Source organism: Hyla sarda, chromosome 9 (assembly GCF_029499605.1).
Source record: "Hyla sarda isolate aHylSar1 chromosome 9, aHylSar1.hap1, whole genome shotgun sequence".
Taxonomy (NCBI): Eukaryota; Metazoa; Chordata; class Amphibia; order Anura; family Hylidae; genus Hyla; species Hyla sarda.
In genome coordinates, this window is record NC_079197.1 from 24,993,130 (window position 1) to 25,007,364 (window position 14,235).

At 43.6% G+C, this 14,235-nt stretch overlaps 1 protein-coding gene across 4 annotated transcripts in view; it reads right to left on the bottom strand.

The window, feature by feature from the left end:
• Positions 1-2,818: 2,818 nt before the first annotated feature.
• USP20 (ubiquitin specific peptidase 20) overlaps positions 2,819-14,235 on the bottom strand; it is a 107,523-nt gene continuing 96,106 nt past the window's right edge. For all 4 annotated transcript variants that reach the window (XM_056540243.1, XM_056540242.1, XM_056540245.1 and 1 more), the window contains 4 exons: positions 12,649-12,751; positions 9,428-9,499; positions 5,999-6,170; positions 2,819-3,698 (listed from right to left, as the gene is read on the bottom strand). In XM_056540243.1, the coding sequence (XP_056396218.1) occupies positions 6,010-6,170; positions 9,428-9,499; positions 12,649-12,751 (336 nt within the window). In that variant the 3' untranslated portion in view covers positions 2,819-3,698; positions 5,999-6,009. The remainder of the gene's footprint in view (positions 3,699-5,998; positions 6,171-9,427; positions 9,500-12,648; positions 12,752-14,235) is intronic.

Sequence of the window (14,235 nt, forward strand, 5' to 3'; positions counted from 1 at the left end):
GCAGCTAATAAGTACTGGAAGGATTAAGATTTTTTAATAGAAGTAATTTACAAATCTGCTTTAACTTTCTGGCACCAGTTGATCTAACAAAAAAAAAAAAAAGTTTTCCACCCGAGTATCCCTTTAACCCCTTAAGGACGCAGGACGTAAATGTACGTCCTGGTGAGGTGGTACTTAACGCACCAGGACGTACATTTACGTCCTAAGCATAACCGCGGGCATCGGAGCGATGCCCGTGTCATGCGCGGCTGATCCCGGCTGCTAATCGCAGCCAGGGACCCGCCGGCAATGGCCGACGCCCGCGATCTCGCGGGCGTCCGCCATTAACCCCTCAGGTGCCGGGATCAATACAGATCCCGGCATCTGCGGGAGTTCGCGATTAAAATGAACGATCGGATCGCCCGCAGCGCTGCTGCAGGGATCCGATCATTCATAACGCCGCATGGAGGTCCCCTCTCCTTCCTCCGTGCGGCTCCCGGCGTCTCCTGCTCTGGTCTGTGATCGAGCAGACCAGAGCAGGAGATGACCGATAATACTGATCTGTTCTATGTCCTATACATAGAACAGATCAGTATTAGCAATCATGGTATTGCTATGAATAGTCCCCTATGGGGACTATTCAAGTGTAAAAAAAAATGTAAAAAAATGTAAAAGTAAAAAAAAAGTGAAAAATCCCCTCCCCCAATAAAAAAGTAAAACGTCCGTTTTTTCCTATTTTACCCCCAAAAAGCGTAAAAAACATTTTTTATAGACATATTTGGTATCGCCGCGTGCGTAAATGTCCGAACTATTAAAATAAAATGTTAATGATCCCGTACGGTGAACGGCGTGAACGAAAAAAATTTTAAAAAGTCCAAAATTCCTACTTTTTTAATACATTTTATTAAAAAAAAAATTATAAAAAATGTATTAAAAGTTTTTTATATACAAATGTGGTATCAAAAAAAAGTACAGATCATGGCGCATAAAATGAGCCCTTATACCGCCGCTTATACTGAAAAATAAAAAAGTTATAGGTCATCAAAATAAAGGGATTATAAACGTACTAATTTGGTTAAAAAGTTTGTGATTTTTTTTAAGCGCAACAATAATATAAAAGTATGTAATAATGGGTATCATTTTAATCGTATTGACCCTCAGAATAAAGAACACATGTCATTTTTACCAGAAATTGTACGGCGTGAAAACAAAACCTTCCAAAATTAGCAAAATTGCGTTTTTCGTTTTAATTTCCCCACAAAAATAGTGTTTTTTTGTTGCGCCATACATTTTATGATATAATGAGTGATGTCATTACAAAGGACAACTGGTCGCGCAAAAAACAAGCCCTCATACTAGTCTGTGGATGAAAATATAAAAGAGTTATGATTTTTAGAAGGCGAGGAGGAAAAAATGAAAACGTAAAAATTAAATTGTCTGAGTCCTTAAGGCCAAAATGGGCTGAGTCCTTAAGGGGTTAAAGTGGCAGTAACCCAGCATGGCCATTATACAAAGACCAGGGCTATGTTCATGGAGAAACATTCTGCAGACAGCGTGCGCTGGCAGAACATGCCGTTGCTAGGACGACTCGGAATGCATTTCTGAGCGGATTCGGCAGAAACAATAAACAAGTTCATTTTTTCTGCGGACGCTGGAATTGGGATTTTCCGCCTTTTGCAAGGTGCAGCAGATGCCCATTGAAATCAATGGAACTCTGCTGCAGCGGAATAGTGCCGCAATATTCTGCTTGGAAATTCCGCCATGTGAACATAGCCTTACTCTGCATTTGCTGCTGCCAGGTGTCGCACACCATCGCACACCTATCCCCAGGAAAGGCTATAATGTTTGATCTGACAAGCCTCAGGTCTCCTGATCTGCAGAATTTAGAGGAACCAAATGTGACTTTTTGTTTTGATATTCATCAATAAACGATTATTCAACATTTTATTATTTAAAGAAAACCAAGTGTCATGTATGTTTTTGAAACAGTTTATGTTCTGTGTTATCTGCAGGCGACATGTTATAGAGCTAGAGGCGCTGAGCAGATTGATATATCGTTTTATGGGAAAAGGTTTATTGATCTAAATCCCTGCTTTAGTCTGGGTTTAGGAGTCCAGTGGGTGGGGACACTCAAACAGGACAGGTCGCCGATCACAGAGTAGGACCGCCTACTGGACCAGAATGAACAGGGATTTAGACTAATGAATGAAGTTTACTGAATCTTTTACCACCAAATTATATATCAATCTGCTCTGCATTTATTACAGGATCCCCACAGATTATCAATTTAACCGATCCAATTCTTGTCCAAATTGTTTCCAGAGGAGTACCCCTTTAATGTAGATTTGACACATTGTTCCGTGCATCAAGCCAGTAGTCATGACTGCATCTGTTTGTCCTTGGGTGTCCCTTTTAAAAAGCCATCTTGGAATATCAGAATCCTAGATTCCATGACCCCTCCTTATCTGGACGTTCTGTCAAATAACCTAGGTCACTGTTTCCCAAGCAGGGTGCCTCCAGCTGTTGCAAAACTACAACTCCCAGCATGCCCGGACAGCCGAAGGCTGTCCGGGCATGCTGGGAGTTGTAGTTTTGCAACAGCTGGAGGCACCCTGCTTGGGAAACAGTGACCTAGGGACTGGAACAATCTGGCTCCATGTAGTCCAGCGGCATCTAGTAATCTGAATATTTATGTTTTATGATAATCTGAATATTAATGTGTTTCTATACTCACATTTACGGACGTCAAACTTGATTTAAAAAAATTGACTTTCAAAGCAGCAATGATGTTTGATTGGTTTATATTTATTATGTCTCATACCCCCCCCCCCCCCCCCACCCCCGACCAAGCTGTGCAATCCTGTATCTGTACAGAAGATATTACTATAACACAGCAGCATGCACATCACAGTGAGGAGAAACTGAGGCAGATTACAGCACGTCCGATAAAGCTAAATAAATCTAGTGTAAACTACATCGTCTAGAGACCAAGGAAGGAGAGAGTCAGGACCAGGCCTGAAACAACGTCCTATTCTACACAAGTCCTCCTGCTGCTTAAAGAGCGGTGGTCCGCAACCTGCGGCCTGTGGGCTGTTGTGGAACTACAACTTCCAGCATGCCCTGAGCCTGCAAACCACTGCTGTGCTGCACAACAGGTTTACAAAGTGCATCGTCTTTTAGTCCTTTGTTAGCGACCGCTCCTTACATCCTTGCACCGGCTGCTACTGCGAGCGGCGAGCATGACGTCCCATCGAAACGCACGATATATATATATAGAAATCTCTTCATCTAGGGTCTGCTGCGTGAGTGCACGTGACGGTTTATTGACAAGGCATTACTAGTAGTAAGACAAGCTGGCTATCCCTACTCCGTTCACAAGGCTACACCCTGCTGTACACCACTGGCATCCCTCTAGGACCACCCGTTGCTGCAGCGTAGGACATGCTCCCCCCGGCGTAGGTATCTGCGTACACAGCTTTATTACATTAGTGTCAGCTTACATTGACCCCAAAGTTTTAGTAAACTAGTGACCTGGGAAGTCGACATTATTAAATAGTTTCTTCTTCAGAGGAGATGTACTATCTGCAACGTACGTTCCAAACAACGCTAAGGAATAAAACACAGTGTCTGTGCAAACAGCTCATCTGAAAGTGCTTCTAGAAGGGCGGTAACCTGGCGCAGGAGTCAGCGATACCACAAGGGTCAACATCCACATGGACCTGCACGGAATAAAATAAGAACTGTATTATGGAATTACATTTTTATTATAAAGTACCTGTCACGAAATAAACTTTTCTAAACTACCTCAGGCTATGTTCCCTTACTCCTCCTAACACCCCTCCAGCCCTTTTCAAAATGTTAGAGCTTTAAAAAGCTGTGTCTCATATTTCTTCTTGCAATCTCCCAGCAGGCATGACATCACTGAAGCCTGCTGGGGGACCACTTCCGCCCTCACGTTATTGCAGCCCTGTGATGAATAGAAGAGATCAGGCTCTGTGCATGTTTCGGTCTGTGCAGATTTCAGGCTCTCCTGCAACTTTCAGTGAGAATCTGTGCAGCTTTCACTTTCTGCTCAGCTGTCAATCAAGCTCAGTGCAGAGAAGCACTTCCTGAGTTTGGACTCCTGCCAGGCCGGGAGGAGACCAAACTCACTGTATTAATTGTGGCAGGGAACAGAACAGAGTCACCTCGTGGTTGTTTTTTAAATAAAAATTTTTAACATATTTATAATGAAATAAAAAAAGCAAGTGAATGGGAAAGTGTTTGCTAATTACACATGGAACACTATATTAAAAGTTTTATTTGTTGACAGGTATTCTTTAAATATTTGCAATAGTTTGACTAGAATAACACCCCCAACCCTAAAAGACAAGAAATGTAGGCATATTGTAAGCAAAGCAAGCATGCATACAAAGAGCAATAAAAAAATAGCTGTACTTGCGCCTTAATTTTATTGGGAAGACCATGGCAGCAGCACATACCGTAGTCTAATGCTGTTTTCTCCCAACCAGGGTGCCTCCAGTTGCGGCAAAACTCCAACTCTCAGAATGCCCGGACAGCCGAAGGCTGTCCAGGCATGCTGGGAGTTGTAGTTTTGCAACAGCTGGAGGCACCCTGGATGGGAAACACTGGTAGGGTCAACTATAACTCTCAGCCGGACAGCCAAGGGCTTCGGTCGCAAATGTTGCTGGTGGCTGATTTAGTGAGAGATAATCCCTTCCCTCTTTTTAACTGCTTAGACGGTGCAGGTGATATTGACTGTGGCATCTAAGTGGTCAAATGACCAGGCATAGAGCTTTTTCCAATCCTGTAAGGACCCCAATGAATTAAAATTGGGGGACCATGGAAACATGAACCCATATTGGGTTCAGTATTTGGGTGAACCACAATTTTTATTCATTGGTCTGTTTTTATTATATATATATATTTAAATAAAGTATTAAAAAAATAATAATAATAATAATAACTGTTTATGCATGTGCATTGACAGTTATCTGTTACCTGATTGGCTAGCCGCCTCTCGAGGTACCTTGTTGAGTTTATTTATTTCATCACCGCGTATTGTGCTGCAGACGGCGGTTTTAAAGCTGCCCCTCCCTTCCCCCCCAATTTATTTTTCCTTTTTAGGTATTTTCTAGTCGCGATGTTTATCTGGGGGTTAGTCGCTCGATTCCTGAGTGGACATGTTTTTTTTTTATTTTATTTTTTTATTAATTGTACTCTTCTTATTTACTTCTGTTTATTACATATATAATTTATTTTAATAAAGAATTCTTATTATTTATTATTACTATTTAATAAACATCGCGGCCTTGTTATCCACATTTCTTGTCTGAGTGTATTTATTTATTGGGTGAATCTTATATGGAGACATTCATTGGGTTCTATGTTTCCATGGATGTTGTAGCTGTAATACACAGCTGACTCCCAGTATAGGAACACCAAAGTGATACCTTAATAGAATTCTAATGTAGGGTACAAGTACAACAGCCTGGTAATAAAGGACTTCCTTATTCTTTGGAATCACACCGTGTACCACATGATTCCTCTAAGCCAATCAGCAACTATGAAACAGATCATGTGATTTAGTCTGGCTCCTGTTTCCAGAGTCATATGGGGGAGATTTATCAAAACCTGTCCAGGGCAACCAATCAGATCGCTTCTTTCATTTTTCAGAGGCCTTTTCAGAAATGAAAGAAGCGATCTGATTGGTTGCTATGGGCAACTCAGCAACTTTTCCTCTGCACAGGTTTTGATAAATCTTCCCCTATGTGACTCCACTGAATCAGAAAGTTCTTTCTTTTCAGCCCTTGCCACATTTGGGGGGCTGTTTAGCGGATGTGGTTATAGTCAGCTCTATTGGAGTATATATAATATATCCCAATTGTATATCATGAGATGACCACTTTAAGATGTGGTGCAGAAGTAGAATCTAATTGTTAAAAAAAAAAAAATGTCTCCCTCCCCCTAGGACAAAAGTTTTAGGCTAAAACATTAATAAAAATGAAGGAGCAAAAACCTTGGTCACTGCTAGCCCGCTCGTGTTTCGGCTTCTATCTTCTGCTCTCCATGTAGACACTCTGACTCCGCAGGCTGGGCAATGCTTTGTCGAATTGCTATCTCCGGGCCACCTCCATATATGCTGAAGAGGTAATTCCAGGTCTCCTCAGAAATCTGCCCATAATCTGCACCTGTACAGTGAGAGGAAATACATTAAGATACAGTCATGGCCATAAATGTTGGCACCTTTGAAGTTTTTCTAGAAAATGAAGTATTTCTCACAGAAAAGGATTGCAGTAACACATGTCTTGCTATACACATGTTTATTCCCTTTGTGTGTATTGGAACTAAACCAAAAAAGGGAGGAAAAAAAGCAAATTGGACATAATGTCACCAAACTCCAAAAATGGGCTGGTCAAAATTATTGGCACCCTTTCAAAATTGTGGAAAAATAAGATTGTTTCAAGCATGTGATGCTCCTTTACACTAACCTGGGGGCAAGTAACAGGTGTGGGCAATATAAAAATCACACCTGAAAGCATATAAAAAAAAGGAGAGAAGTTCACTTAGTCTTTGCATTGTGTGTCTGTGTGTGCAACACTAGGCAATGACACTAGAGAGAGGAGAAGAGAACTGTCTGAGGACTTGAGAACCAAAATTGTAGAAAAATATCAACAATCTCAAGGTTACAAGTCCATCTCCAGAGATCTAGATTTGCCTTTGTCCACAGTGCGCAACATTATCAAGAAGTTTGCAACCCAAGGCGTCAACGCAGGATAGTCCGGATGGTGGATAAGCAGCCCCAAACAAGTTCCAAAGATATTCAAGCTGTCCTGCAGGCTCAGGGAGCATCAGTGTCAGCGCAAACTATCCGTCCACATTTAAATGAAATGAAGCACTATGGCAGGAAACCCAGGAGGACCCCACTGCTGACACAGAGACATAAAAAAGAAAGACTACATTTTGCCAAAATGAACTTGAGTAATGAGACCAAGATAGAGCTTTTTGGTAAAGCACTTCGTTCTACTGTTTATCGAAAACACAGTCCCTACAGTGAAATATGGTGGAGGTTCAATGATGTTTTGGGATTGTTTTGCTGCCTCTGGCACTGGGTGCCTTGAATGTGTACAAGGCATCATGAAATCTGAGGATTACCAATGGATTTTGGGTCGCACTGTACAGCCCAGTGTCAGAAAGCTGGTTTTGCATCCGAGATCTTGGGTCTTCCAGCAGGACAATGACCCCAAACATACGTCAAAAATCACCCAGAAATGGATGGCAACAAAGCGCTGGAGAGTTCTGAAGTGGCAGCAATGAGTCCAGATCTAAATCTGTGGAGAGATCTTAAAATTGCTGTTGGGAAAAGGCGCCTTCCAATAAGAGACCTGGAGCAGTTTGGAAAGGAAGAGTGGTCCAACATTCCGGCTGAGAGGTGTAAGAAGCTTATTGATGGTTATAGGAAGCGACTGATTTCAGTTATTTTTTCCAAAGGGTGTGCAACCAAATATTAAGTTAACGGTGCCAATAATTTTGTTCAGATCATTTTTGGAGTTTGGTGACATTATGTCCAATTTGCTTTTTTTCCTCCCTTTTTTGGTTTAGTTCCAATACACATAAAGGGAATAAACGTGTGTATAGCAAAACATGTGTTACTGCAATCCTTTTCTGTGAGAAATACTTCATTTTCTAGAAAAATTTCAGGGGCGCCAACATTTATGGCCATGACTGTATATAAACGACTATAATGCCGAACCGCACATGTATCCCTGAACTCACTTTATAATGCATAAGGATCACATCTACTTCGATATGTAATACCTAATGCCCATTGTAGGCACTTTCGGTAAAGGATGGGGATCAGTATGGGCTCTCTGGCCAGTCTGCCACTACACAGCAAGCTACAATGCCCTTTGTGTACTAACTCCTTTCTATCATAGCCAGCAGTAAGTTTTTTTTGTTTGTTTTTTAGCAATTTGATACAGCAGATGCTCTGTGGGATCGGAACAGACATAGAATGTGTCGGCAGATAAGAACCATTTGGCCCATCTAGTCTGCCCAATAATCTGAATCCTATCAATAGTCTCTGGCCCTAGACAGACTAGACTCTATGAGCCTTCATCCCCCCCGACCCTCTCTCAGATTCTCCTTCCTTGGACACTTTTGGTAGGTACTAAATACGGTATACAGCACTGTTTCCCAACCAGGGTGCCTCCAGCTGTTGCAAAACTACAACTCCCAGCATGCCCGGACAGCCTTTGGCTGTCCGGGCATGCTGGGAGTTGTAGTTTTGCAACAGCTGGAGGCACCCTGGTTGGGAAACACCTCACATGACCTGCCATGTTTGAGAAGCTCTGACCCAATGCAGTACAGTGGTCCCTCAACATACGATGGTAATTCGTTCCAAACGACCCATCGTTTGTCGAATCCATCATATTTTGAGGGATTCGTGCAATGTAAAGTATAGGAAGCTGTACTCACCTGTCCCCGCCGCTCCGCACCAGGTCCTCACCGCTCCCGATGGTCTCCCAGGGGCTCCCGATGCTGTCCCGCTGCTCCGGTGTCTTCTTCGCCATCCTCCGGTGTCTTGCGCATCTTCTGCAGGGTCCGGGCCTCGCTTTTTGGTGACGTTATTACGCTGCTGCGCCGGCGCGGCGTGCGTAGTGACGTAATAACGACGCCGGAAAGCAAGGCCCGGACCCTGGAGAAGATGCGCAAGACACCGGAGGATCGCGAAGTGGACCCGGAGCATCGGGAATAGGTAAGTGAACCTGCTGGGGCACATTACACTGCTATCCGACAGCAGCTTAAGCATTTTGCGCTGTCGGATAGCAGTTAATGCGATGGCTCCGACATATAAAAGCATCGTATGTCGGTTTTATCATATGTCGGGGCCATCGTAGGTCGGGGGGTTACTGTATAAAGATGTGAAAAGAGAAACCCATGCAATACTCAAAATTAGGATACGTTCACACGTACAGGATCCTGCGCAGATTTTATGAACTGCAGATTAGAAGCTGTGCTCAGTCATTTAGTTTACACTGAAATCTGCAGCAGCAAATCCTGTGCATCAAATCTGCGTACTTGTGAACATACCCTTAAAGTGAACCGGTCATCATTTTAATGCTGCCTGAACCACAAGTCATCGGGATGTACCCTGCCCTGGCATCTTCACCCCACCTGCCTTTATTGATACATCTCTCCTTGTTTGGGTCAAGGCCGGCGACCTCTCCAATGACTTTAGGTTTGGGCAGCAGGAAAGTGACAACAGGTTCCCTTTAGAATGTCCCAGTCATTCACAAAGACCTGATTTGGTAAAAGCCAAACCCAGTGACACGTCACCTATCTGCCCGCTTGTGGGTAAGAAATAATAGGTACCAGACTTAGGTATTTTATCACTTTTTACAATTGAACACTAGAGATCATCTCAAGAATTTCCATTCATACTGACCCTGCTTTGGTTGCACGTGTCCTCCACTCTTGGTCAGGGCCACCTTACTGTTATCGATTGGTCCTGGGGGGTCTAAAAAAAAAAAATGGAGGTAAAAGAACAAAGGTTACTGTACCCTCCACAAGATCACACAAGTGAGAGTCAAGGAGATAGAAACCGATTTGTAAATTACTTCTATTAAAAAATCTTAATCCTTCCAATAATTATCAGCTGCTGAAGTTGAGTTGTTCTTTTCTGTCTGGCAACAGTGCTCTCTGCTGACATCTCTGCTTGTCTCAGGAACTGCAGAGAGTAGAAGAGGTTTGCTATGGGGATTTGCTTCTACTCTGGACAGTTCCCGAGACAGGTGTCATCAGAGAGCACTGAGACAGAAAAGAACAACTCAACTTCAGCAGCTCATAAGTACTGAAAGGATTAAGTAATTTACTGATCTGTTTAACTTTCTGGAGCCAGTTGATATATACATTTTTAACTGTATCCACATAGCAATGTAAGGAAGAGATGGCACTCACGTACATACAGTGTCCAATAGGTTTATTCAACAGTCAGGTCCAATTACAGGCTGGCCAGCGGGCCGTTTCTCACTAACAATAGCGTTTTCTCAAGGTCTTGAGAAAGCGCTATTGTTAGTGAGAAACGGCCCGTAGGTCAGCCTGTAATTGGACCTGACTGTTGAATAAACCTATTGGACACTGTATATACGTGAGTGCCATCTCTTCTTTACATTGAGAAATTAATCTATGTCTGCTCCTCTGTAGGTTCTCTGTAGAGTTAGAGTTTTTAAATGGGCACTGTCAGATCCCGATTTTTTTTTATATGTTGTCACTGATGAAAATTAAACCTCTTTTGTAATATGGTTGTTTAAAAATATGTTTAAAGGAGAAGTATCATGTAAAAATAACGTATCCCCTATCCTTCGGTATAAGTTTTTTTATTTATTTTATTTTTGTTTACATGATACTTCTTCTTTAAATATTTAATAAAAAGAAAAACGGCTCCTGAAAATCCCACCACTTGGGGTCCCCATTAGTGTTGGGCGCGAATATTCGCATTTCAAATTTTTATAGCAACTATTCGCTATATATTCGAAATTACAAATATTCACTTTTTTCCGCATATTCCTTCTTTTCACTTGTGGGCCAACTAAAATGATGCAAATACAGTCAGAGGTTACCAACAACATCCCTAGCAACCAATAGTAAAGTTGCCCACCCCCTCACTGTTTCCTTCCTCGAATATGTGAATATTTGCATATGCGAATATAACGAATACGTGAAATTTGCGAATATAGGACGAATGTTTGTCTATATATTTGCTAAATATCTACTGGGACACTAACCAATCCTGTAGCAGCACCAGGCTTGACCATGAGTCATGTACAAGAGATGACTCCTGGACAAAGCTGCATGAGCAGACACACCAATCACCTGCCACCACCACAAGGGAGGGACATGCATCCTCCCACCACACACCAATCACTTCCCACCACCACAAGGGAGGGACATGCACCCTTCCACCATACACCAATCACTTCCCACCACCACAAGGGAGGGACACGCCCCCTCCCACCACACACCAATCACTTCCCACCACCACAAGGGAGGGACATGCACCCTTCCACCATACACCAATCACTTCCCACCACCACAAGGGAGGGACGCGCCCCCTCCCACCACACACCAATCACTTCCCACCACCACAAGGGAGGGACATGCACCCTCCCACTACACACCAATCACCTCCCACCACCACAAGGGAGGGACACGCCCCCTACCACCACACACCAATCACCTCCCACCACCACAAGGGAGGGACACGCCCCCTACCACCACACACCAATCACCTCCCACCACAAGGGAGGGACACGCCCCCTCCCACCAGACACCAATCACTTCCCACCACCACAAGGGATGGACATGCACCCTCCCACCACACACCAATCACTTCCCACCACCACAAGGGAGGGACACGCCCCCTCCCACCACACACCAATCACTTCCCACCACCACAAGGGAGGGACACCCCCCTCCCACCATACACCAATCATCTCCCACCACCACAAGGGAGGGACACGCCCCCTCCCACCACACACCAATCACTTCCCACCACCACAAGGGAGGGACACGCACTCTTCCCCTGAAAGGATTTCTAACACTGTGAGCTAATGAAAAGAGGGATTTATATAATAAATACAGGTAATAGAGGCCAAAAAATGAGATGTACATGGTCAGGAATAGGTACTGAGTAACAATATTTATTTATTTATTTTTGTGGGATCTGACAGGCACGCTTTAAGGAAATTTTAGAAGCCTATACCCAGCAATGGGATTAAATTCTGCCCAGTGTTGCCAGGAGTTGAAGCCAGGCCCACCGCACTTGGTGTATACTATTGCTGACATCTATGGCTGACAGTGGATGACTAGCACAAGATGAAGACAGGATTTCTTAATTGTCCAAAGAGTTGGAAAACTCATGATGCCACCCTGGTGCCTGTCACTGCCAACAACTTAAATAGTGTGATAACATTGTCAGTATCTACAGGGGGACAGCAGGGCTTGGGAAATCCCACCAGATAGCTCAACTGTGTTCAGATTCCACTTTACGAGGGCACTATATGTAGTATATATGTCTTCGTGGCAGGAATCCCTTTGCATTAAAGGGGTACTCCGCCCCTAGACATCTTAGGGATGTTAGATAGGGGATTAGATGTCTGTTTGCGGGGGTCCTGCCGACAGGGAACCCCTGCGATCTCGGTTGCAGCACCCCAGACATCCAGTGCACAGAGTGAATTTCGCTCCATGCCGGATGACTGGTGATGTGGGGCTGAGGCTCGTGACATCACGTCCGCTCCCTGCTCGTGACTTCACAGCCATGCCCCCTCAATGCAAGTCTATGGGAGTCTCCCATAGACTGGCATTGAGGGGGCTTGGCCGTGACGTCACAAGCCTCCGGCGCTGCACCCGACGCTCTAAACGAATGCTGGGTGCAGCAGGCGGGACCCCCGCAATTGGACATCTTATCCCCTATCTTTTGGATCATGTCTGTGGCCATCAATGTATACAGTTGTGGTGGCTATGTCTTTTGGCTATGTCTTATAAGCATAATAAAGCATACAGTGCTCATGGATGTGACATCATAAGTATGGCTCATCATGCCCTGGCTGAAACAGACAAGGTCACAAAGTTTGCCCCTTTTGTGATAACTAAAACACTTCCACTTACCATTGTCTTTGCCTTTGACGAAAGCTTCCCACTCCCGAAACCACTGCATGCTGATACAGTATATGACACCGGGGGACTCCTCTGCTTGGAAAGCTTTATTCAGCTTAAAGAAGAATAAACAACAATAAAAATCTCCCATAAGCACCGGCAGAGGAACAGAAAGAAACCAAATGTATAAGAATGGATTTCACACAGAAGAAAAGAAGGTAGAGGAGCCAATGAGGAGTGAAATCCCTGACCGAACAACATGGCTCGGACAACCTGCCTAACAGTTCAGGTGAGGTAGCTCCTAATATAGAACATAGTCAACTAAAAACCTGAGCAATGTCCGCAGAAGGGCGCACCAACAAAGTAATAGCAAAGTTAGCCCTCCATATACATCAGATCCTGCCTGCGAGTAATGTGTACACAGCGGGTGAAATAAGTATTAAACACATCACCATATTTTGGTAGCTCTCCACAAGTGTCTTTGGCTCTTGGACAACTCTTCCTATTCTTCTTCTCACTGCTCTGTCAGCCATCTTGTGAGGAGCACCTGGTCGAGGCAAATTCATGGTGAAATGATCGTCTTTACACTTCTGTATTATGGCCCCAACAGAGCTCACTGGAACATTCAGAAGCTTAGAAATGCGCCTGTAACCAACACTATAGTTATGTTTTACAACAAATAGGTTGGGGAATGTCTGGAGACAGCTCTTTACTTTTACCCATCATGAGATGTGTCTTGTGTGACACTTTGGCAATGAGACCGTTTTGTAGCCATCAGTTGGGACTGAACCAGCTGATATTAATTTGCACTGACAAGGGATTCTATTGCTTTTTAATTACTGATAGATTTAAGCTGTCGTCTTGGCTTTCCAGGCCTTTTCACACCTCCCTTCATGTGTTCAATTATTTTTCCCTGTGTCATTTCACATTATTACACATTATTTAACTTCTGATCTTATTTATTTTGAAAGATAGAAAAAGGATAAAATACAGCTCACCACGTCTCCAATGGAAGTATCCAGCAGGCTAGTCTGCAGGTGCACAGGCAGGCACTTTGCTGTATGCAGTGAGGACATAAGCTGAAGGACAATGGGAGGATCCCAACAATTAGTCCAGCACTCCAGAGTATGGTAGAAAATAAACTTCTTTATCAGCAATCCATAGAGATAAAATTACATAGGCAGTGCAGATAAAACCAACCGATGCGTTTCGCGTGACCTTTATCAAGGTATACATTGATAAAGGTCATACCAAATGCGTCGGTTAAGTTTTATCTGCACTGCCTATGTGATTTTATCTCTATGGATTACTAATAAAGAAGTTATTTTCTACCATACTCCGGAGTGCTGGACTAATCGTTGGGATCCTCCCTTTGTTCCTCAGCCTATTTGTTTTGGTTTCTTTGTATGTATGGATCACTTGGGTTGTTACCAACATCTGGTGAAAGTTTCACTTTAGGAAATATATTTGAGAAAAATGATGAGGTGTTTAATACTCATTTCCCCGGCTGTATGTTCCTGACACGACGAGAAAACAAGACCAGTCCTATTATCTCCAGGAAATAAGTGGCTCTAGAGATGCCAAGAGGAGCTGCCAACA